Raw genomic sequence first — 24201 nt, forward strand, 5'->3', positions numbered from 1 at the left:
AGTGGAGTTAGTTTCTCAAAAGGAAAAAAAGAAAAAGCAGACATTGGTTTGCTAACTTAGGTAGTTCTCTGTTCAAGTGACACTAAGGCCTTGACCATAAAAAGCTCCCAGTATCTACCAAATGCAGCTCAGATAGGGAGCTGTTTCTGGCTCTTCAGTACTGTCGTTTATCTGATAGGGATTGCCATAGGTCAGCATATTCTGGCCATGCCCCCTCCTGCCAAGAAAAATCCCCACATATTCTCTTTATGCAGCAGAGACTGTGCAACAGGAGTAGAGTGGGACTCAGGATTGAGCCTGATAGTAGTAAAATACTCTTTGTTTGGGCTTACATTAGGTACAATGAACAATACCCAGTTTCGGTTCATACAGGTTGGCAGCCTCTAAATTTTACTTGTGGACTGGGGTTTGAAAGAACTTGAAAACAAAGTGAAACTCAGTCCAAACCACAGCATTTCCTAATGCTTCAAATTGAAACCATGTAACGGTACCAAACTGCACATGCTTGGAGTCAAAACCATAAACTCCCCCCCAATGCCTACACAGGTGGAAGATTTGTCTAAAATTTAGCACAGGTTTGCCCAAAGGTTTGCAAAATGTTCTGCAAACCTAGGTCAAATGAAGGGTTTGTAACAAGACTTCAAAACAAGTATCACCTGGTTTCCGCTGTTAACAAAGGTTTGCACAGCTCTTAAGTGACAGATATCAGTCCTTTGATTTTCTGTGTCCCTGCAAGTCTCCTCCAGGCATTGGGTAAGAAGGCTTGCCAGGGAAGAAGCTAAGGGAACAGTTGCCCTAAACAATATAGATGTGGAAGAGCCCAGCAGCATTTCAAATAAAAATGTTCTAGCTTGTTCTTGGTGCTGATCTTGAGATTTTTATGTAAGGAAGAAATTAGAAATACCAGCCAGCAAATAGACAGGCCTGCCCCAAGCAACTTCTAAATTACTGCTATAAAGAAGATAAGATGCACTGAACAAAACAAAATCTAAAAATTGAATGTAACTTAATAGTATCCTCTGTATTTCCCAGTGAGTCCAGGTTTCTGTAGCTATCATTTAAGTTATATTGTTCCCATAAGGGGACAAAAGCAACCTCTAAGATTTTTTTTTTAATTAAAAAGCAAACTGGATGCTTACTATGTAGGTTAAGACATAAGCTTTTCTCAAGTTTTTCAGTGCCATGCTTGGAAACTGGATGGCTCCAGTGACTGGGCCGCAAAACGGTAGATGAAATTCACTGTTGATAAATGCAAAGTAATGCACATTGAAAAACATAATCCCAACTATACATATAAAATGATGGGGCCTAAATTAGCTGTTGCCACTGAAGAAAGAGATCTTGGAGTCATCCTGGATAGTTCTCTGAAAACATCCACTCAATGTGCAGCGGCAGTCAAAATAGCTAACAGAATGTTGGGAATCATTAGGAAAGGGATAGATAATAAGACAGAAAATATCAAATTGCCGCTCTACAAATCCATGGTATGCCCACATCTTGAATACTGCGTGCAGATCTGGTCGCCCCCCTCAAAAAAGATATATTGGAACTGGAAAAGTACAGAAAAGGGCAACAAAAATAATTAGAGGTATGGAACAGCTTCCATATGAGGAGAGATTATTAAAACAAGACTTTTCAGCTTGGAAAAGAGACAACTAAGGGCAGATGTGATACAGGTCTATAAAATCATGACTGGTGTGGAGAAAGTAAATAAGGAAGTGTTATGTACTCCTTCTCATAACACAAGAACTAGGGGTCACCAAATGAAATTAATAGGCATCAGACTTCAAACAAACAAAAGGAAGTATTTCTTCACACAGCGCACAGTCAACCGGTGGAATTCTTTGCCAGAGGATGTTGTGAAGGCCAAGATTTTAACAGGATTTTTAAAAGAACTAGATAAATTCATAGAGAATAGGTCCATCAATGGCTATTAACCAGGATGGTCTGGATCAAAACCATGCTCTGAAGTGAACCTAGTCTCTGTTTGTCAGAATTTGGGAATGGGCAACATGGGATGGATCACTCGATGATTGCCTGCTCTGTTCATTCCCTCTGAAGCACCTGGCATTGGCCACTGTTGGAAGACAGGATACTGGGCTAGGTAGACCATTACTCTGATACAGTATGGCTGTTTTTATGTTCTCCAGGAGTTTAACACAGCTTCTACAAGATCAGTTGTTCTGGCTATCAGTCAGGACCAAGAGACTTGATCACATCAACTACATATCTGCTTTATATAGCATAGCATTTGTTAATTCCACAGCCAAAGAGTTCAGTGTCAGTGCAAACTGCATTCTCCAGAAGGGTTTTGGCCCAGTATGTTAATATTTTTTAAATGCACCTGCCTACTGTTTCAATAAGGAGTAGTTAAACTTGTAAGCAGATGAGAACTCTCAAAAAATCAGGATAACAATTGTACATATAAACATAAATAAAGCTGCATCTCTGGAGAATAGTCTCTGTACTGTATTACTTCAATGTCGTCATAAACTCTGGCAGTGAGCTCCTGTCTACAATGCCATCACACTTCAGGCAACCAAAACATAATTTGGATGGGTTAGTACATGGGGCAGCTTCAGAACTCCCATGACACTAATCTAATTCTACAGCTATTGATAGAAAGGTCTCTGTCTCCTTTGTTCTACTAAGTAATGGGTATGATTTTCTTGAGAAATCAATATACTGCAAGTTTTCTTGATAGTAATTTACCAACCCTCATCTTCAATTGGGTCATAATATTATATACATATTTTAAACTGCCAAAATCTATTTCAAAGAAACATTGACTCTTAACTGTATTGCGTTACGTGGAATCTAGCCACACAGATCCCAGTAAAGTCAGTGGAAGATGCATATCTAAATGGCACGTGACTGAAAATTTAGGTACAATGGTTCGACTTACATGGTTCTCATAAAAGCAATAAAATCCAGAATTAACACTGGCACTCTGGGCCTGATCCTACAGCATGGGGCCCAGCCTTCTGTCCCTAGCCCAGCCCCCCTTTGTTTTCTCTTCAGAGATCTTCCACTTCTGAGTGATCCTTTCAAACCCCTGTGTGCTACAAAACTTAGGCTTGGCATGAGAAGTTAAAATACAAGCACAAGCACTTAGCTGCCTCTGTGGATGCTGCTCTGTTTTTCAGTCCAAAGACACAATGATTTCTGTTGGATTGACCTTTCTTCTGACAAAGAGCAGTTATGGAAGGAGATAAGAATTATTCACTTTCAGTGAGGACAGGACCTTGTGCTAGTCCCAGAATCCTTAAGTCATTTTCATATTTATAACGTTCTCTTCTTCAGCTCCATGTGCAAAACTTACCCTCTTCTAATTTTGTTTTCCTTGGTGTCATTCTTTGGTTCAGCTAACTGGCTTAATAAAGATTCCTCTTTATAATTATCAATGTAGGTGCTATGGTCAAAAAAAATTGAACAGGAATGATGAGTTTTCCAAAAAAGCCTTTTCCCAAGCCTGCTGCCATTTGCAGTGAATGAAAACATTTTGTCTCAATCAAAGGGGTGGAGGAAAAATAACTAGACAGGATTTTGATCAATGTTGATTTAGATTTAGTGTGATCACAGCACTTGGCAACCTTGGCAACTCCAGAAGTGCACTCTGATCAAGCTCAAGATTAACTTATAGCCTCACAAACACCTTAAGAGTATACTTCTGGGTTGCAGTGGTAAATCATAGAATCATAGAATATCAGGGTTGGAAGGGACCTCAGGAGGTCATCTAGTCCAACCCCCTGCTCAAAGCAGGACCAATCCCCAAATAAGTCATCCCAGCCAGGGCTTTGTCAAGCCTGGCCTTAAAAACTTCTAAGGAAGGAGATTCCACCACCTCCCTAGGTATCACATTCCAGTGTTTCACCACCCTCCTAGTGAAAAAGTTTTTCCTAATATCCAACTTAAACCTCCCCCACTGCAACTTGAGACCATTACTCCTCGTTCTGTCATCTGCTACCACTGAGAACAGTCTAGATCCATCCTCTTTGGAACCCCGTTTCAGGTAGTTGAAAGCAGCTATCAAACCCCCTCTCATTCTTCTCTTCCGCAGACTAAACAATCCCAGTTCCCTCATCCTCTCCTCATGAGTCATGTGTTCCAGGCCCCTAATCATTTTTGTTGCCCTCCGCTGGACGTTTTCCAATTTTTCCACATCCTCCTTGTAGTGTGGGGCCCAAAACTGGACACAGTACTCCAAATGAGGCCTCACCAATGTCGAATAGAGGGGAACGATCACGTCCCTCGATCTGCTGGCAATGCCCCTACTTATACATCCCAAAATGCCATTGGCCTTATTGGCAAATAATTTGTCAGTTTTTCTTAGAGATTTTTTTTAACTTTGTGTAGACATGAGAGGCGTGTACCCATGAAACAGAATATAAGCAGTCCTGAAGTAATCTTTGAAACCTTGTAGTTCCTCTTGGGGTTGTGTTGCAGGGTTGGGTTTTTCTTTGTTGGTTTAAGGTTTGGGGGAAGAGAAGTGGGTATTTTACTGCACTGGTTCAGACCATCATATTTCCATCTTTATCATATGAAAATAGCCTTCAATCACAAACTAACATTGGGATTGTGATGGGAGAAGAGTAGCTTTCAGAAACAGTAGTCTTTAATTATAGTCTGTTGTAGGCATATCTGTGAGAGTAGTAAAGAGCTTCAGAAAATCGAGTCTGTGATGGTATTCAGTGTCAAAGACAAGTATTTAGCCATCTATGTATCTAAATTAGATTAATTATTGTCCCTCTCCTCTAGAGTCCCTAACCACAATGAATTAGAGAAGGGCATAAAGCCAAACCCTGGCTCAAACACTGGGTAAGTTCCAGTCAGTATGGGAGAGAGCCAAACATCTAACCAGGGGGAATTTGGGATCCAGAGCTGACCTTTGGTGCTTTGGACCCATTTCTTCTCATCTTTAATGGAAGTGTCTATAACGGAAGTAGCAGTGACCAGAATGCACTCACAGTAACAAGAGTTTCCATGGCAGCTTTCCTAGTTGTGAGGTGTTTCTCTAAGTTTGAGTCAAGGTCCTTCTCTCCACAACACCCAAGTGCTCGTTCACTCTCTTCTCATAGCAAAATTTTCCCATCAGATGCTGAATTTGAAAAGTTCTATTTTATATAGGTTTTGATACCACACTCATCAGAGTAGCATCTGAACACCTTCCAGTAGTGCATTAAGTGACATGACTAACATCTGTCACATGTTTGTTCTCTGATACTCTCCCCAGCGGGGAGTGTGTGCAGTGAAATGTTTTGGAATTTATTTTGTTATATATATATATATATATACACATTGTTATATCTTTATGGTAGAGACGGCAAGGTCAAAGAAGTGATCAAACATTAATGTCTGTGGACATGTCTCCTCCCATCCCCCTTCCCATCCCCCTCACTCTGACAATGGGGGAACAGCTGTGGAATACTGTGCAGGAGGACAAACGGGGACACCTCCAGCATGAGGTTTGGGGGCCGAACACAGGTTGTACTATTGAGACTAGATTGGGCTCCCTTCCTGAATGTTCTGGCGGGGGGTTCCCCAGCAAGGGGATTCAGGTGCCTACAGAGGATCTTGTTCTGGGCATCCAGCATGCGCCTGCCCAGAATTGGGGGGGCGTTCACCACCTCAGCAGCAGCCGGGGTTGCAGCTGGAGGAGTAAAGGAGGAGGTGGTACTTGTTTCTGGACAAGAGTAGCTACAGTGGCGGGTGGGTCCTGAGAGCATTCCTCCACCAGCTGAACTAGTGATCCCACTCTTGCTGCGTACATGCCTGTTGCCTGTGCTGTCTCTCCATTTGCAGAAGTGCCTCATGCTGCCTGAAAGTCCATGCCTGCCTTTACCTAAGAAAGTCAGATTGCTCCTGGCTCCTTCTCTCTGTGCCAAGAAGCAAATCTTCCAGGGTCCTTCATCTTCCTCTGCTACCTTTGCAGTGCCACTCCTGCCTTACCATTGAAATGGTTTCCCTGCCAGCATTGGAATGTCCTGCCAAATCGAAGACAAGGGTAGCATTTACCTATATGTACCTAAATCCCCCCACATAAGGCAACTGTGCTGTGAAAGGCCACAATCTTGATACTTTTTAGTATCCCAGGAATACAACTGTTATAGCCTCCTTCCTTCAAACTACTTTTGCAGCCCATGAGGAAGGAGCTGAGGATAAAAATGGTAAGATGCCTGCATTATTTATTAAACTCTTGTAGTGTTTACAGAGCATCAAGGAGACCAGTATGGGTCTGATTTGGTTCCTTCAGGGGTAACGTTACCAGTCACCTTTTTCATCTTTAAAGGCTGGCCATCACTTGGAGAACATAACTGTTTTGAAGGTACTGGAATGGAAAAGAGACATGGCTTTCCAGTACTGTGAAGAACACCCAGGCACTTATGCCAGAGAGATGCTTCTGCTAATGGTGACCCTCTACATATTGCTGAGTGGAGGGTTTTGGTGAGCTACCAAGGTGTATCAAGAACATTCCCTCTGCTGTTAAATCTAAAAAAAACAGCTTGAATTACTGCTACATCCAAATTTGCTGAATTTTGCCTACAGAACTGGGTGGCAATTCAAGAGAAAATTGACTGTATTCTATGCTAGCATGGAATAGGAACAGAGACCCACAGAAGACATTCACCAACCCCCTAATTCCCCCTGCATTGCCAGAACATTCAGGCCCTGTGTCCAGCAAACAGCATTGAAAGGGACAGGGACACAAAGTGTGACTCCAGAAGTGTATGTTCTTCCCTGAACTTTTTGATTAACACCACAAGCCAGGTGCCACTCCACTGCTAAGAAACGTGGCATTGTGTTGGTGCAGCCACCGGAGTGGATGCTTCACCTTCTCCTAGCTTCTGCTTAGTGGCTTAGCGCAAGTAGAAGAGAGACACCGGAGACAGGGACAGTACAAAACATTTGAAATGGGCATCGGGCATCTGACTTTCTTTAGACAGCCAAATAGTTCCCTTTCCCTTCCTGGACTTAAGGGCATCCACACACAAGCTATCAACTACCCCCACCCACTTCTGAATGGCTGCCATTCGTAAGGGGAAGGAAAGATGGAGGGGGGGATGGACTGGGGTGGTGTTGGGTCTCTGCACAACAATAACTGTCATGAAACTATTATTTTCCCACACAGGCCCTTTAAAACCTGCCCTCTCCCTCTCACCTTCCCTCCCTCCTTTTCCGCCTGTGTCACGCAACCTCAGGACTATTAGTGTCAGTGCTGTCTGAGAAATGTGCAGATACAGGGACTCAGGGACTGCTTGTTAATAACTTCTTATAGCTTCTGCTAAATATTTCAGTGTCTCATGGGATTTCAATAAAATCATTGAATTACAGCTTTGTGTTGCTCTAGAACCATATCGGGGTGAGGGTGAGGGCAGTGATGAGCTGCCAAAATCTTAACCTCCTCACCCCACGAGGGGGTCGTGGCCCACCCCTGACCCCTGGGGACTCCTGCCCCATCCACCCCTGTCCCCTGACTGCCCCCAGAACTGGGCAGGAGGGTCTTGTGGACCACCGTAGTGGGTACCCACCCTGTCCCTAAGAGCCAGTGGGCGAGGTGGGGAGACCCAGCAATGCTTACCTGGGGCAGCTCCCAGGAAGCATCCGGCAGGTCCCTCTGGCTCCTAGGGGCGGGGGAGCATAGCTGGGGGGGAGCAGGGGGAGCAGCTGCTCCACCCACTGATCCACATCAAAAGTGGCGCCTTAGGCACCGACTCCCTGGGTGCTCTGGGGCTGGAGCACCCACGGGGAAAATTTGGTGGGAGCAGCGCACCCACTGGCAGCTCCCCGCCCCGTGCCCAGGACCAGCTCACCTCACCTCCGCTCCGTCTCCTCCCCTGAACGCACCGCCCTGCTCTGCTTCTCTGCCCCCCTCCTTCCCCCAGCTTCCTGCAAATCAGCTGTTCGCGGGGGAAGCCGGGGAGGGCTGAGGAGCAGGCAGCGGCTTCCCGCTTAGGCCCAGGGAGGCGGAGTGAGCTGGAGAGGGGAGCGGTTCCCCTGCGCCCCCCCCCCAGCCCCGGGTTACCTGCTGCGGCGCTGTCAAGGTTCCTCCCCCACTCTGAACTCTAGGGTACAGATGTGGGGACCTGCATGAAAAACCTCCTAAGCTTATCTTTACCAGCTTAGGTCAAAACTTCCCCAAGGTACAAAATATTCCACCCGTCGTCCTTGGATTGGCCGCTACCACCACCAAACTAATACTGGTTACTGGGGAAGAGCTGTTTGGACGCGTCCTTCCCCCCAAAATACTTCCCAAAACCTTGCACCCCACTTCCTGGACAAGGTTTGGTAAAAAGCCTCACCAATTTGCCTAGGTGACTACAGACCCAGACCCTTGGATCTTAAGAACAATGAACAATCCTCCCAACACTTGCACCCCCCCTTTCCTGGGAAATGTTGGATAAAAAGCCTCACCAATTTGCATAGGTGACCACAGACCCAAACCCTTGGATCTGAGAACAATGAAAAAGCATTCAGTTTTCTTACAGAAGACTTTTAATAAAAATAGAAGTAAATAGAAATAAAGAAATCCCCCCTGTAAAATCAGGATGGTAGATATCTTACTGGGTAATTAGATTCAAAAACATAGAGAACCCCTCTAGGCAAAACCTTAAGTTACAAAAAAGATACACAGACAGAAATAGTTATTCTATTCAGCACAATTCTTTTCTCAGCCATTTAAAGAAATCATAATCTAACACATACCTAGCTAGATTACTTACTAAAAGTTCTAAGACTCCATTCCTGGTCTATCCCCGGTAAAGACCAGCATATAGACAGACACACAGACCCTTTGTTTCTCTCCCTCCTCCCAGCTTTTGAAAGTATCTTGTCTCCTCATTGGTCATTTTGGTCAGGTGCCAGCGAGGTTACCTTTAGCTTCTTAACCCTTTACAGGTGAGAGGAGCTTTCCCCTGGCCAGGAGGGATTTACCCTTCCCTTTATATTTATGACAGGCACGGGCGGCCCTCCTCGCATTCCCGCCTCGCCCCAGCTCCCCTCCACTCCTCCTCCACCTCCCTGGGCCTGAGCGCAAAGCAGCCACCTGCTTCTCAGCCCTCCCAGGCTTCCCGCGCCAACAGCTGGAGGGGTGGAGAAGCGGGGGGGAGCCGGGGGGGTGGAGAAGCGGGGCGGCACGTTCAGGGGAGGAGGCGGAGCGGAAGTGAGGTGAGGTGAGCTGGGGCTGGGCGCGGGGTGGGGCCGGGCGGGGAGCTGCCAGTGGGTGCTCTGCACCCATCAAATTTTCCCTGTGGGTGCTCCAGCCCCACAGCACCCACGGAGTCGGTGCCTAAGGCGCCACTTTTGGCCGGTTGTTAAATTTAGAAGCCCTAAACCGGTTCTAAAAGGGCTTCTAAATTTAACAACTGGTTCTAGCAAACCAGTGCGAACTGGCTCCAGCTCACCACTGGGTGAGGGCCAGGGTGAAGTATTTACCACCAAAGCAAGAAGGGATATTGCTGGTGATGGTTATGGGGTCCATTGTAAAACTTACCAGTGTCAGATTCTGGTTCCTGCAGCAGCTCTAGGTCCTCAGGCTCCTTGAGTGGGCTTCCTCAGCCAGATCCGCCGGGTGGAAGTGCAAAATCACATGCTCCTCTTTCTCTGTGTCTCCTGGGACTTCCTCTGACATCCCTGCTGCCCCTTCATGCAGTCCCTCCGCGGCATCCCATCATTGCTACTACTGCTGGCAAGGGGGCAGGAGGCAGGGACCTTTATACTTTTGGGAAAAGGTCAGGCAGCAAAGGGATCTGTGCATTGTGGGAATAGCCCTCAAGGATTATCGATCCCCATGACCTGGTATGTGTGCCCCTTTCCCTCGTTCACACTGTACTGTCAAATGGGTACAGAGCTATGCGACATTGGCGGTGTGTAAATACCCACACCCTTTATGCATGCTAGCTTTTGTGCACTAGACTGGCCTTCAGGAATGTGCTTCAAGGTTTCAGATGTGGACAATAGGGAGGTTATAGCACAACAATGCACATGCAACAGTGTACAGTCAGAAGTGTAGACTCGTCCTTGGATATATTGAGCCCTGACCATTTAGCACCTTGAAGATATGAACCAAGACCTTGAATTTGATTCCTTATTCTATGGGAAATCAGTGTAGAGAGCACTGGACAGGTTTGACACTGATGTTCACGGTAACTTGTACTGCTGAGGAGATATGCTGTAGCATTCTGTACTAGTTCGAGTTTCCTAAGGGGTGGTGGCTTCATGCCCAGGTATACTGCATTGGTAACTCTTCACTTGTTTAGAGACACCATGCAATAACCGTGTGAAAACAACTAAGGGCTATTTTGCTAAATAATATTTATTCAGTGCAGTTCATCTTTGCTCTGTGAACCATCAGTGCCTCAGCTTTCCATGGATACCCTTTATTGTTTGACAGAATGCATCTCCTTTTGAAAACAGCAGTGGAATGTCCATCACTGTATCTGAACCGATACATTATTGTGGAAAAATAGCTGTGAAGTTAAAATTAAAACAAAGGTTGCTATACGTGCATAAGAAAGAGCTGGAGAAGCGTGAGAGAAAGAGAGTTTTCTTTTATGAATCCTAAAAAGAAAAGGAGTACTTGTGGCACCTTAGAGACTAACCAATTTATTTGAGCATAAGCTTTCGTGAGCTACAGCTCACTTCATCGGATGCAGACTAACACGGCTGTTACTCTGAAACTTGTTTTTATGAATCCTGATTATCTCACGGGAAACAAACTTCCATTTGTGTTCAGAGCACAACACTTTCTAGCTTAAAGGCACTGTTTTAATCAGCAAGCACATTTGATGAAATGCTGTAGGATTTACGTATATATTAAAGAAGTTCCCCAGATATTTAAGAGATGCAACTGGATGCAATTAAAAGATCAGTAGCAAGCACAGTTTTTGATACAGTTTGTTTGCTTCACTTGGTAAGAGAAGTTTAGTTAATAACGTGAACTTGTTGCATTTTAGCAAGAAGTGAAATACCAGACTATTATCAGAATGTCTTTACCACTGTTACTGCCTATCAGAGATGCAACTATTAGGCTAACTTGGATCTGATGATCTGTAAAAAGAGAACAAGGAAACTATTAAGCTGAGGCTCACATTCAAGAGTGGAATCATTTATGAATGTTTCTGGGCCTAATTCTTTGCTGAATTATACCCCATGTAACATCGTTGAAGTCAATGGGGTTGCACAGGATTATGCCAGTGGAGTAATTTAGTCCTCTATCTTTGAGCCAAGATACCAAAGGAAACAGTGAACCAATAAAGTAGAGATGAAATGCTGCTGTTAACAGAAGATGCCGCTGTTCTTGGTACAATAGGTTCTTTGTGTCCAACAGTGAATTTTCATGCCTCCCTGGTGTCAAATCCTCCCAGCAGAGCTATAGGTCAGATATGAAATAAATGACTGAAATGATCATTTAGCTCTGTTGTAACATAGAAATATAACCTCTATTGATTTTTTGTGCTCCCAATAGAGATTTAACTATCCCACACACACTATCTGCATTGGTTGCAAGTGATCTCCAAACAGAGACTGGATCCGGCCAAAAAAAAGTTTTTTTGTTATCATTTGAATGTTTTTTAAGTTTTCTGTATCACACATCTAGACACTAGTATCTCAAAACTGACAATGATGATATGCAAAAGGATTAGACCAAAAGATAGCTCAGTGGTTTGAGCATTAGCCTGCTAAACCCAGGGTTGTGAGTTCAATCCTTGAGGGGGCCATTTAAGGATCTGGGGCAAAAATTGGGGATTGGTCCTGCTTTGAGCAGGGGGTTGGACTAGATGATCTCCTGAGGTCCCTTCCAACCCTATGATTCATCTGATTCATCACTTTTCAGCACAAAAAAATTAAAAAACCTAGACTCAGTTGACTGCCTACCATCTTTATGTGGACCTTAGTGATGAGCTAGAAGAGGTAGTAGTCTGTTAACACTATGTAAAGGAAAATTTCTCAGATATCAGATGTGATGGACTGCCTTGAAAAGCACATAAGATGCTGCAAAGAGCTTTCACGTGGAATCTAACTTCCCAGAGACAGCTAACTAGACTTGAACCAATAGAAGTACCAATTACATTATATTTGGTCTATGCTATGTGTGATGTCTAACATTTTTGGAAAATATTATCTGGGGTAATCCACTGGTGACCCTGGTCTTCCAGCACATATATATGTATATGTTCTTTGAATGATATTGTTTCCATTTAAGATTATATTCTATACACATTCTTACAAGGGGGGATGTAAGGAACAAAATCTGTGTTTGCCAACTGCTGTAAGAGACACCGACATAAACACATCCATAAATCTATCCTCAGATGTAGGACTAGCTATTTCTTCACAGAAACCCATTCCACAGCCACAACTACAGGACTCATTTGCAAGTGGCAGATGAAGGAATACTCAAATGAGATCAACTCTCAAGCTCATTGGACTAGATCCTAGACCTGACTGAAGTTTTTTCACTGAAAAGTTTTTTTTGGTTTGTTTCTTTGTTTCATTGTTATCCCCTCCCACATGGGGTTTCATTCAAAAATAGTATTTCTGCCAAAAAAAATATTCAAAACAGTTGCCAAAAAACAAAAATATTCAGTTTTTGTTCTTCAGTTGGTTAACAAAAATACACATTGGTATGGGAAATTTTTGACTAAAGCCATTTTGCTTTCATTTTTCTTGGAATATTTTGCAGGGGAAAAAATAATCTCCTGACTAGTTCTAATAGAGTCACAGAAAATAAGAGAAATCCACTCACTAAAGGACATAGAGAACTATAATAAAGAATTGGCAATGCCTCAGCAAAGAGTCTAGGAAGTTTTTGGTTTTTAAACCAATTTTTGTATTGGCTTGATATCTAATACTATTACATTTTGTTTCAGCTGGCAGGGTTCATCTATGCCTGTTATGTTGTGAAATGTATTACTGAAGAAGAGGACAGCTGTAAGTACTAAAGCTCTATTAATACTAGATGAATTCTTTGTGATATTCTTAACTCTGCTGACACTCTCTGACTGAGCTTCATCCTAAATACTTTGTTATAGGGTCATCAGGAGCATGTCTTCTGTCCCACATACTTGATCTATTAGTAAATATCTAGCAAATCAAGGAAGTGAATAAATTCAACTTTTAAAAAAATTCTTTAGTATTCTGAAAGCATGACTTACCGCCTTTTTTTTCAAACCCCCTTACCTCATCCCCCCCGAATTTGTAAACAACACTTTTTTTAAGACTGTTATTAACTATCGTGATAATAATTGGCTACTGCTGGGGTACATCTCTTCTGTGTTGACTGCAAGGGATTGTAACAGCACTTCTGGCAAGAACTGGCTTTAGATCATTGCAGGAATTTCATTTAAGAGAGGTGAAGCAGTGTTCCTGTTAGGTCCTGCTGCTCCAATGTACAATTAAAAGTAGTGGAAATGTTTACAAAATACCTTTAGGTTTCTCTTACTTACTTGTGTCAATAAAAACCTGTTGAGGAGCATTTACTGTGAATAGAAGCTATGGATCCACGTAATCTCATTTATTGTTTATTTTAACTTTGATTTTGTTTTAAAAAGAGGCACGGTAGTATTTCAGTGCAGTTTGGGATTGACATGCTTCAGAAACAAATATCCGGACCGCATGTAACTTTGATAAAATATACATGAATCCTAGAGACAGAGTTTTCCAACAGGAAGCTTACAGGCTTTTATTTGATTGAGAGCGATGATAAACCTGGTGGGGTTTCCTTTGTATATTTTGCTGTGCAGAAGATAGCTGGAACCCTATAATCTATTGCTTTTGCAGTGCCACTGTGAGCCATCATGGAGATTCAGCTTGTAAGTAAACCTCATTTCCAAGGTCCTAGGGAAGAGATTCATTGCAGCTTTCTCTTGTTTTTGAGGCGGTCAGAGTGGAATATTAATAAAAAGGGCTCTGAGCATGTTTGGTGTGACGGCCTACACCATGAATGTAGTGCCACTTCATGAAACGATGTAGGCATAAGCTCTTTGTCCGGTTGTCTAATTTGATGAGTTGGATAGCAACAGAGCTAGAGGAGAATTAGACCACCCCAAAATGGAATCATATTTAAAACAATTCTGCCTTCTCTTCTAAGAGATTACATTCATTTTCAGTTTTCTGTAATGCTACTGGGCCAAATCGAAGTAAAAACTGAGTAAAGACATCAAGATTTGGCTCACTGAACAGGTGAAGAATTAAATTAAAAACTCAAATGATTTCTCCTGTGGTTTGTAAAATGGTATTTCCTTCTCAAATCTTGTAGAGCTAATATTATACAATTTTTCATTTACTGGGTGAGAGCTACCCAGAGGAAAAGATTTTCATGCTTTTCAGAAGATTTTCTTGTAGATTTCTTGCCTATTTTGGTTCTCTTATAACTTTGCTAGTGTACTGTATGCCATCAGTGTGGTCCTCCAAGTAGGTGCAGCAGCTTTGCACCACACCAGCAGTGGAATCTGGCTAAAGAGTCATCTTATCCAGTTCTGAGAGCACCATCACAGTTCAGGGATGGCCTCAGATATGTAAAGCCAGCATAGAGGCTTCTCTGCCACCATTCCAGCTGGGGCCAGTTTATGAAGCGAGACTGGAGAAATGGGAGTGTGGCTGAGATGCCCCTAGACTACAGTGATCCCCAGCTGTGGTTCTGGTCTTTTTTCATTCTATTAACAGACATCATAAAGCAAAGCAACTTGAGGAAAGTTCTCCCTTATACTATGGGAGCAGTCCTACATACTATGGCTCTTGTTTACAAGATGCTGTTTGGCTGAATATTCGGACAAGTCTGTTGGGTGTGTCCTTTGCCAGTTGGTATAAAAGGGATCTTAGGGTCATAGCAACATGAAAGCCAAGTGATCAAGCTTATGATGGGCGCCTGATTTACTTAACCTGGAGCTTTTGGCCTAACTCTCAGGTTTTTTCAAGTCTTCTGAGGCCCTCACAGTTATGTCCATAATCTCAGGATTTTGGTTGGCCCCTGCCATCAGTGCCATGAGCATGAAAGTGGTGCCAGATAAAAGCAGAGAAAGAATAGAAAGATGAATCTTGCAAGAACAAGATACAAAAAAAAGAACAGTTCTGGACTCCTTGAGCCCCACAATTGTCAAAATTCACTTAAAATGGGGAGAAATTATGTTTCTAATTTAAAACAATGGTAACAACAACAACAACAAAAAAACATAAAGCCTTTTTTTTTTGGTTCAAATGGAGGAAGGAAATTATAGGGGGAAAGTGGAGCATGAGGTGGGCATAGTAGCCAAAAGGAAAAGTCCTGGCTTTTAACTTGCCTAATGCAGGCCAGTATAATGGGCACACTTCTTGTTAATTCCATGTTCTTTTTTATTTGTGGTGTGATGGGAACTGAGGCTGTGGTGAGGCGAAATGTTAGGAGGGGCTGAGAAAATGGGAAAAAGGAAGGAAGGGAAGGAGAAATTGCAGGGAGAAACATCCAGGGCAGGAGGAGTAAGGCTGGCAGCAGGGAGACAGTAGGAGAGTAGGGTGGAAGGCGATGGGGGATAAACAACCAATCAGCAGACAGAAAAGAATGGCCAGTATTCTAATAGTAATAAACACCCTGCTGTCATCCCAAATGTCCCAGGGCTGTGAAGGTGCCTCACCCTCTGCCTTGCTAATGCTACTCTTGGCTGTGGCTGCATAAGCCCCTGTTGCTTCTGTGGGACCTGCTCTGCCTCCTGTTCCATGTCCCCAAGTAGGGAGGGAGACTTGACACTTTGCAGCCTGGTGCTTCCCCACATAGCACCAGCCATCACCGGGGCACCTATGCAGCCGCAGCTACAACCTGAAGCTGACCTCTCCCTTTGTAACACACCCTCAAAGAAGGCAGCGGTAGAACTATTACCTGTCCAGGGTGAATAGTCCTGGAGCACAGGCAGGTCTGCTTTGCACCACCCGGTACTAGCAGGGGTGAATCTAAAATATGGCAACTGTGACGTCTCACCTTACGGTGCCACATCACTGCCTGTTCCTTCTTTTGTTGTTTCAAGGTGAAATGCAAGGCAAAAATGACAGCTTTCCATGCTGAATATCCATCAAGCCAGGCGTTTAGGGATATTTGGCACAGAAATAAGTTCTAAGTAACCTTTTGAAATTTCTTTACTCCCCTCTGTGAAAACCTCTTGGTACTTCCTGATTCACTGATGATATCCCAGAATACAATGTCACAGATACTACAACCCCCATAAATCAATGATATTTGTAATGTTAAAGAATGAGGTGCTCTGGGATACCAACCATGAACTGATAAGTATCATGATGATTTCACATAGGTGGGAAAAGAGAATTTTATTTGGTTAGTTTTAAGAGATGTGATCTTCTGGCTAACGCTCAGGATTGGGAGCTGGCACGCCCGTGTTCTATTTTTGGCTCTGACATAGACTTCTTTGTGACCTTGGGCAAGTTATTTAAATTGTCCATACCCATTTCCAATATTTAAATTAGGGATAATAATAATATAAGTGCTTGGGGTGCTAGGCAACATCATAAAAACAGTTTCTCATTCATTAATAAAAAGAACACCCCAACATAATTACAGACCAGGTGAGTAAAGACAAAACAATAATAATACTAGCATACTTCTCAGGTGTGTTGGCAGGCCTTCATAACTTTGAGCTCTTTGGATGAAATGGCCTATAGAAGTCCAAGGTGTTATTGCATATTCTTTTATTTCTGTGCCGAATGCCTCCCACAGTATGATTAGTGAGGCATTATTGAGAATTAGTACTGTGCCTAAGTCGCTGCTTAAAAAGCTCTAAAAGTACAGTACAAACACAAAGAATCAGAAACATGTAATAAATGTTAAAATGCAAATCTGTCTCTGTTCCTCCCTGCCTCTCTCTCTCTCTCTGATGTTTGTGAATTGGGAGTTTTGAGGCTAGAAGGATAGGAAAAGTCTCCACTGGAACTGTGCCCTCTCCAATTGGACCATTTATCTCAGTATTCATGTTTGTGTTTATATATTTTGCCTCAGGGAGCCATTTTTCAGGGCAGAGTAATACAAAAGAAATCTGCCACCTAAGAACTGAAATATCCTGGAAAGCCTGACTCTTCCATTATTTTGGCCCCATGAATGGCTCTTTGAGGCATTAGAAAAGCTCTCAAAAACCAGTCATAAATACAACTATAAACCAATGCTTGACACACAAAGATGAGAACCCCCATACATGCATGCACCTGTTCTCCCACCTGTTCAACAAGCTGTTTGTGCCTTGTATGAGCAGACTAAGGCTGAGAGGCTAAAGATCTGTTTTGAAATTTGGCAAAGTACTTTGGCCCAACTGTACCCCCAAATTTACAGCCACTGACTGGCTAGAAGCTTTTCTGGGTACTTGTTTCCTTTAGTGCTGTGACTGCTACATAAAGCAAGCGAAGCCAAAGAGAGAGAGGGGGAAAGCAATGGGATGTTTTCCAGCTGTCAGGATGCTAACACACAGAATGGAGCGTCTGAAATCCCATGACACTGTCTGACACATTTCATCCTAAAACAAGCTGGCTTGGGACACCAAACTACCATCACGAGCAATGAGCATATAGGAAATGTACTGAGAAGTCTTTTCAGCATCAGCCTTTTGAAAGTAACAATAGCCGCTTCCCACTTCATTGCTTTCAGTTGTGTTCTATCCTTAGAAGTGGCCTTGAATAAAAACAGAGAGGGTTGGCTTTTACTGTCTCATTCCCCCAGCAGTGAAAAGTAAACACTCTGAATCCCACAAGGTTTGGCCACTTGTTCTAAAGTACACACTGGAAACATCTAGGAAGCAGCCGTAACTGCCGGAGGGGGAGTATTTAAATAGCAGATAGAAAAACAAAAACTCGTTGTGTTTGACATGTAAATTGAACTACACTATCCAGGTGCTCACAGGACCTACACAGACATTACGCAGCCTTAGCTATGATCAGCTGGCACTGTGTTGCAGAGAGAGAAACAAAGTGAAAGCTCAGAGGAGGAGCAAGTTTGTTTAAATAATAGCGAGTAATTAGGCTGAAGACAAAATCAGCGATGGCATTTTATAATTACAATTAATTTAGAGGTTAATTTCCTTTGGTGCTAAAATCTTATTTAAAACATTTACCAGGAAAGGAAATTAGGATGTTACTATCAAGATGCACAGAGTGCTTCTGGGAATCCATGCCTATTATCACTAGAAAATTAGGTGAGGTTCAAAGTGGGAATTTCAATTCATTTGAGTGTATAATAGATGGTGGTCAGGACCTTGAGTCAGACGGGTTGGTTAGGGTAGACTGTAAGATTTGCATTTTCTTTGTTTTCGGGATTAATTGCAAATGCTTCCAACAAAAGGGCTGGGTTTATACGTGAACAAGCCTAACATGAAAGGAAAATTGGCTATGGATTGCTGCCTTCATAACTAATGAAGTTTATGTTAAAGGAGTCCCTAAGAGACTGGGATGTGGTATGAAACAAAATATATAAATAAATAAAATCATTGGGGGGGGGGGCAGGACATGGTGCTGTCTCTGGCTTCATAGATGTTAATTTCCCTCCTTCCAATTTCACTCTCTTGCCTGCCCCTCCCCCCACATCCCTCACTGCTTCCTATGGGGATTATCAAGCTCGAGTTTCAAAAATATCTAAAGAACATAACATTAGTGCTTGAAGGAAGTGACATTTCCATTTTGGTGGCTCATCACGATGGAATACTGTTTAATAAAATCAATGCATCATAGTAGCCAAGGGATGTATCTGCCTTACATTATTGTATTTTTTTCATTCATCATCCATTGCTGAATCTTATTAAATGAAAAGTGTTTTTAAATAAGGCTGCTTAAAATATTATATTGATTCCACTAGTATAAAAAGCAACCTTAGAAGCAAATTGCACTAGAAAAGATGCAGGAAGCACACAAAATTAATCTCCTTTCTATAAAAAGAGATGAATTTTACACCCAAACCCTTTCAAAAATCTTACTCTGCTACTCACAGAGTAATTGTCCTTGGAGGAGAAACTCAAGACAGGAGATCAAGATAATAATGCCCTTCACAATTTTATCAAGTCTGTAACAGAAATGGGTTAGTAACAAAGAAGTTTTGCAGTTCCGACTAGAAGTTATGGGTGGTTTTGAGAGACACTCAGGTTATAACTATGCATCATATACAGATTTACATCATACTGGATGCTATACAGTATTTCTCTAACAGCAGATACTTTGACGTCTAGTCTTAATTCAAACTGCTGTGTTTAAAGAGACTTTGAGTTGTGCCTACATTGACTGGACTACCTACTGAGAATGCGCATATATGATTAACTCAATGCAATGTATAGTTTGTCACAACTGCTCCAAACAAGTTCAGCTGAAAAGCATTGTCACTCATTTGTCTGGCACTCTTTAAAGCAGGTTTGATATGAACAGCTAAGCTCCAAAATCCCTTGTTTGGGGGCCCAAAGCTATTGAGCTGTACCTTTCAAGGTGTGTCTGCTCATTGCACTGTCTGGCATTCTGGTATTCCATCCAATTTTGTGTTTTCCCCATTGTAGGAGTCAAACTGGATTTTTTGTAGTGTCCTGGGTGTTCCTAGACCCTATCTGACACATATCTTTGTGCTACATTTTCTCTAGACCATTAGTATGTCACCCCCTAAAGGTTTCCTCATTTCTTATTACTTTTGCCTGTTCCTTTTAAATTTTTGGATGGCTCTTCATTAATCTTGCCTTGTTAGTCTTCACACATTCAGGGCCCAGTTCTCCTCTTTGTTACACTTATTAATTCTTATTATACTTACTTATTTGTATAGTATCATTTCTCATTTGCTACTGAGATGTCAGTTCCTGCTTCCGATTGTCCCATGATGCCTGCCTCCATCTTCCACCTTTCTCCCTGCTGCCTCTCACACTTGAGAGGAGCTCCCCATAAACATCCACAAAACTAACTTGTTATCCTCCTTGTAAACCTTCCTTAAAATTCTCCTCTGCAGTTAGGCCTACAAAAATCTTGACATCCGTTACGCTCTTGATGTGCAGAGACCACAGCCCATCATGCTGACCAATATTGTTTCTGTGTACTCTCCCATGTGGCTTTATCCATCTCTTGTCTTATATTTAGATTGTAAAATTTTTGGGGCAGGGACTGTCTTTTTTTGTTCCATGTTTATACAGTGCCTAGCACAATGGAGCCCTGGGCCAGGATTGGGGCTCCTAGGTGCTACAATAATATAAATAATAAATAATAATTGTGGTAGCATGGCCCCAGTCTGCTTTTCCTGATCACTAGCTTAGCCCTTGTGATGAGATGGTCTATAGCAAATTCCTCCTAAGAACTCCTTTTATTAATATTTAACTTGCATTACCTCTAGATGGCACTGGGCAAAACCTATGGAATCCTTAGCTAATTTAGAAATATTTTATCAATTTAAAAATATCTCAAGGACGTTTAGGAAATGTTCGCATGCACAAAAATTGGAGAGCAAATGGAAACTGTTCTGGGAGGCCCAGGCCTATCTGAAATATACTTAAAGGGAAAACATAAAATATATTTTTTAAATTATTTTAGCGGGAGTGGGAACATTTAACAGAATGGAGGAAGGAGCTTGCTTAGGATGTGCGGACACAAAATTCTGACAATCTGGTTTTGCTGATTTTAGCTTATACCAGATGGAGTGATGGAAGAGCTGGCCAGGGATCAGCAGGGCTCAGAGAGGGCCCTGCAGGGAATTATCTCAAGAACAAATTATGTGGTATAAGGATCTGCTGGAAAACCTGGAAAATCATGAGCTACCAGAAGGGACTGCCAAAGAGAACAGTTTCCATTGCTGTGAAAGGGAATGGAATTGCAATGATGAGAGCACATCAAAACCAAAGCAGAGAAATATGGCTAGAGGATTTCCTTCTGCTAACCCTTTGGAACTCTTATGTAGTTTCAGTCTTTTGCTATGTCTCACTGGTAATGGCACAGCTTCACAAACTGGCAGATACGTTCTTTGTCCCTGCCACTTTTCTGCTATCCACTTCTGTGGGTCTTAATTGCTATATCCACAAGACAAAGCCTATGGCATTTGATTATCATTGTAAACAAACTTTATTGAAGATTTGTATTAGAGCAAACCTCTGCCTATCTGCTGAACAGTGTGTAACTGTACAGCAGATAGGCATGCTTACAGTATACAAAGGGTAAGGCTAGGGTAGATTTGGCAGGCGGTGAGTATCATGCCATCACAAGACAGCTTAGCAGGAGGCCAGACGGCAATGGTAGCCTGTAAGAGCATGAGGCTCTTCCTCCTAGCTTATAGATTTTCTTTATTTTTTTTAAGGCAGACTTCTGGTTTTCTGCTTTAATTTCAAATTTAATAAAATTAGCCCTAATTTCACGCCCTTAATCGTTTCTAAATTGTGTCAAGGTTTGTAAAATTCAGCGTTTTTGCACAGCTCTCGACTACATCTGGCATTTTGTTCTAGTCTGGATAGGTTTTTATACCACCCTCATCACCATGGTATCTGAGAGCCTTCCAGTAGTGCACTGAGTAACAGGACTGACATTTGTCACGTGTGGTCCATTCTCTTGCAGCGTCTCTCCAGGGGGAGAATTGTGTGTACAGTGGAGTATTTTGTTTTCATAAGAATGATTGTTTTTAACTTGTATGGCTATTTCCCAGCCCACTCTTCCCCTCTCCTCCTCTCAAGAGTCTGTATCCTTTCATATTTAATCTGTACTGATGTTTACATCCCAACTAAATTTTGATGACTGCCATAATGTCAGTGTTATTTCTATCGGCGCATGCCCCTAACTGTGCTTGTTAAACTTGTTGGGTCAGATCCTAAGCTGGTATACGTTGCCATAGCTCTACTGAAGCCATTTGTATTTGCTGGAGGGGGATGTCCGATTGCCTGATTTTTCTTTTAATATTCTTCCCTATTTTCTGCATGAGCATCACTTTGCTATATTATACCACGTTATTTCCTGCCTACTTATCTATCTGCTTATTTCTTTGTTCCTCCCTGCTGATCTTGGTAGAAACTCCCCACTCTTTTATATAAACAGGTCCCCTTCTGTTCAGGTATACACATCCTAGCTTAATAGGCTCTTTGCACACCAACAAATGTCCAACAACTGAAGTTGAATACCGAATTCAGACATACAATCCCATCCTACAGACTAAGACAAATTCAAAGCTCCTATTGACTTCAATGGGAGTTTTGACTATGTGCCAGGTCCTTAGTGGGTGTATTAATAGAAAATATGTCCATTATTTTGAACCATAACCAATTTTAATTACATGACTTCCCCAGTTATGTCCTAAAAAGAGTTTATGGTGCTTTTGTAAACCTGACCTTATAACCAAGGAGCCAGTTAGTATCAGCAAGGCAAGAAAGATTCAGACTCACAAAATGGAAGTGAGCTATTCATTGTTAAATGTTCCATTACCAGATTTCAGACAAGCCTCTCAGTATATCTCATCTGTTGATATGGTATGTGAGTAGGATTGTATGTGTGTGTGTTTATGAAGGCAAAACATGATTAAAGACCTGAGTTTGGTAATGATGATATACAAGATAAAAGTAAAATATAGTAGGCAAAAATGTGTTTGATGGATAAGGTTAGGAATTGAAAATCTGTAATGATTCAGCTAATGAGGCTTATTTTATTCATCTCACGTTACTGCTGCCAGGAGTGTATCCGTGGTATGACACTTTTAGTGACCTTTCAGGCACAGCCAGGATAAAACGCCCAGCAGAAAGGGCAGCATTTTGCATACTTTGAGGAACTAACTCAAAATCCACAGGGAGCTTTTAGCATCGTCTAGGCACCACAGGCTCTGCAGCGCTAACTGAGATGCTGCCACGATGAAGAAAATGTGCTGCAAAGAAATTACAGACATTCTCTGCATCAAAGTTAATCCCCTGTTACCCACCCTTCCTAGTTCACTTGCAGCACTGTTGTTATATGTAAGGAGCCATTGTATCCCTTTAACAAGGTCACAATCATATTCTCTCCCCTACCGTCATCTGGATATATAAGTGGGGAGCCTGTACTGTCTGCTTAAAACAGAGCTGTCTCCATAGACCCATCTTGTTTATATCACATTGTAATCTGGCCTGTTTACACACTGAGTTTCCTTTGTGCAACCGGGCAAAAGACAGGGACACACAGCCATGCAGAGATAATAGGCACATTTTTTTTTTCCTGAGCCCACACAAACTCCTTTTATTGCTGGGAATTTATTTCGGAACATTTTGGTTTAGCTTTCTGGGAAAGGACCTAGAAACTCCCTCAGGATATTTCTTCTTGTGTCTTCAAAACAGAGCATCCCTACCTGTGACATTAGAGTCATTTTGTCATTTCTTACAGGGTACAACTTTATGTTACACCATACCTCTGAAAAGACACACACACTATATAGGGGGACAGGTCCCCCCAGCTGACTTAAATTGGCATAGATCTGTTGAAGCTAGTGGAGCTATGCTGATTTATACCAGCGGACAATCTAGCCCAGACAGCTTGTTTTCTGAATTCTGTGTTCAGAAGGTCAAGGCCGAAGAAAAGAACATTTATACAAAAAGCAATTCACTACAAGACATACCAGCAAAGGCCTGTGTCACCCTTATCTTTGAATGTATCTGTATTTGAATAAGAGCTCATTCATGTCCTCCTTAAATCTCAATCCTGTGTTTATTACATGTGTGTCTTCCCATGGAAATAATTGTGATGTCACAAAGGGAGGAGGAATATATTCACTGTGCAAGGGCTGCATCTAGGAACCTCATTTGTAGTGTACCGAGTTAATGGCTGCAGTATATGGAACTGATGTAAGGGAAGTGCAGATGTGTGCCTTAACAGGTGTTAGTAGGAAGTCACATGTACATAAGGTGCACTATATATAAATTGGAGGGGCTAGAATAGAAGACAGGGCAGTGTGAACATAGAGCTCTGTAATCCACACTAAAATCCATTTAAGTTGAAGTAGGTATAGTCTTTGTTATTCCTTTTTGCAGTACAAATGGTCTTAATTATGGGCCAGATGGGGCTAGCTCTGCTCATGCTGAATAGCACCTCACTTAATAAGTAGTCTCATTAATTTCAGTGGGATTACTTACATTCTAGTCTATACTGGTTCTTATTCTACCCCCATCACCATAGTATCTAAGTGCATTAAACAATGCGACTAACATCTGTGACATGTAGTTCATCCTCGCTCTCATCCTCTCACCAAAAGAAGAATTGTGAATGCAATGGAGTGTTTTG

At 42.3% G+C, this 24201-nt stretch overlaps 1 protein-coding gene across 4 annotated transcripts in view; it reads left to right on the forward strand.

Annotated features, from left to right (window-relative positions):
• NKAIN2 (sodium/potassium transporting ATPase interacting 2) overlaps positions 1–24201 on the forward strand; it is a 780527-nt gene that overhangs the window by 743717 nt on the left and 12609 nt on the right. For all 4 annotated transcript variants that reach the window (XM_073337203.1, XM_073337206.1, XM_073337205.1 and 1 more), the window contains one exon: positions 12870–12930. In XM_073337203.1, the coding sequence (XP_073193304.1) occupies positions 12870–12930 (61 nt within the window). The remainder of the gene's footprint in view (positions 1–12869; positions 12931–24201) is intronic.

Source organism: Lepidochelys kempii, chromosome 3 (assembly GCF_965140265.1).
Source record: "Lepidochelys kempii isolate rLepKem1 chromosome 3, rLepKem1.hap2, whole genome shotgun sequence".
Classification (NCBI taxonomy): Eukaryota; Metazoa; Chordata; order Testudines; family Cheloniidae; genus Lepidochelys; species Lepidochelys kempii.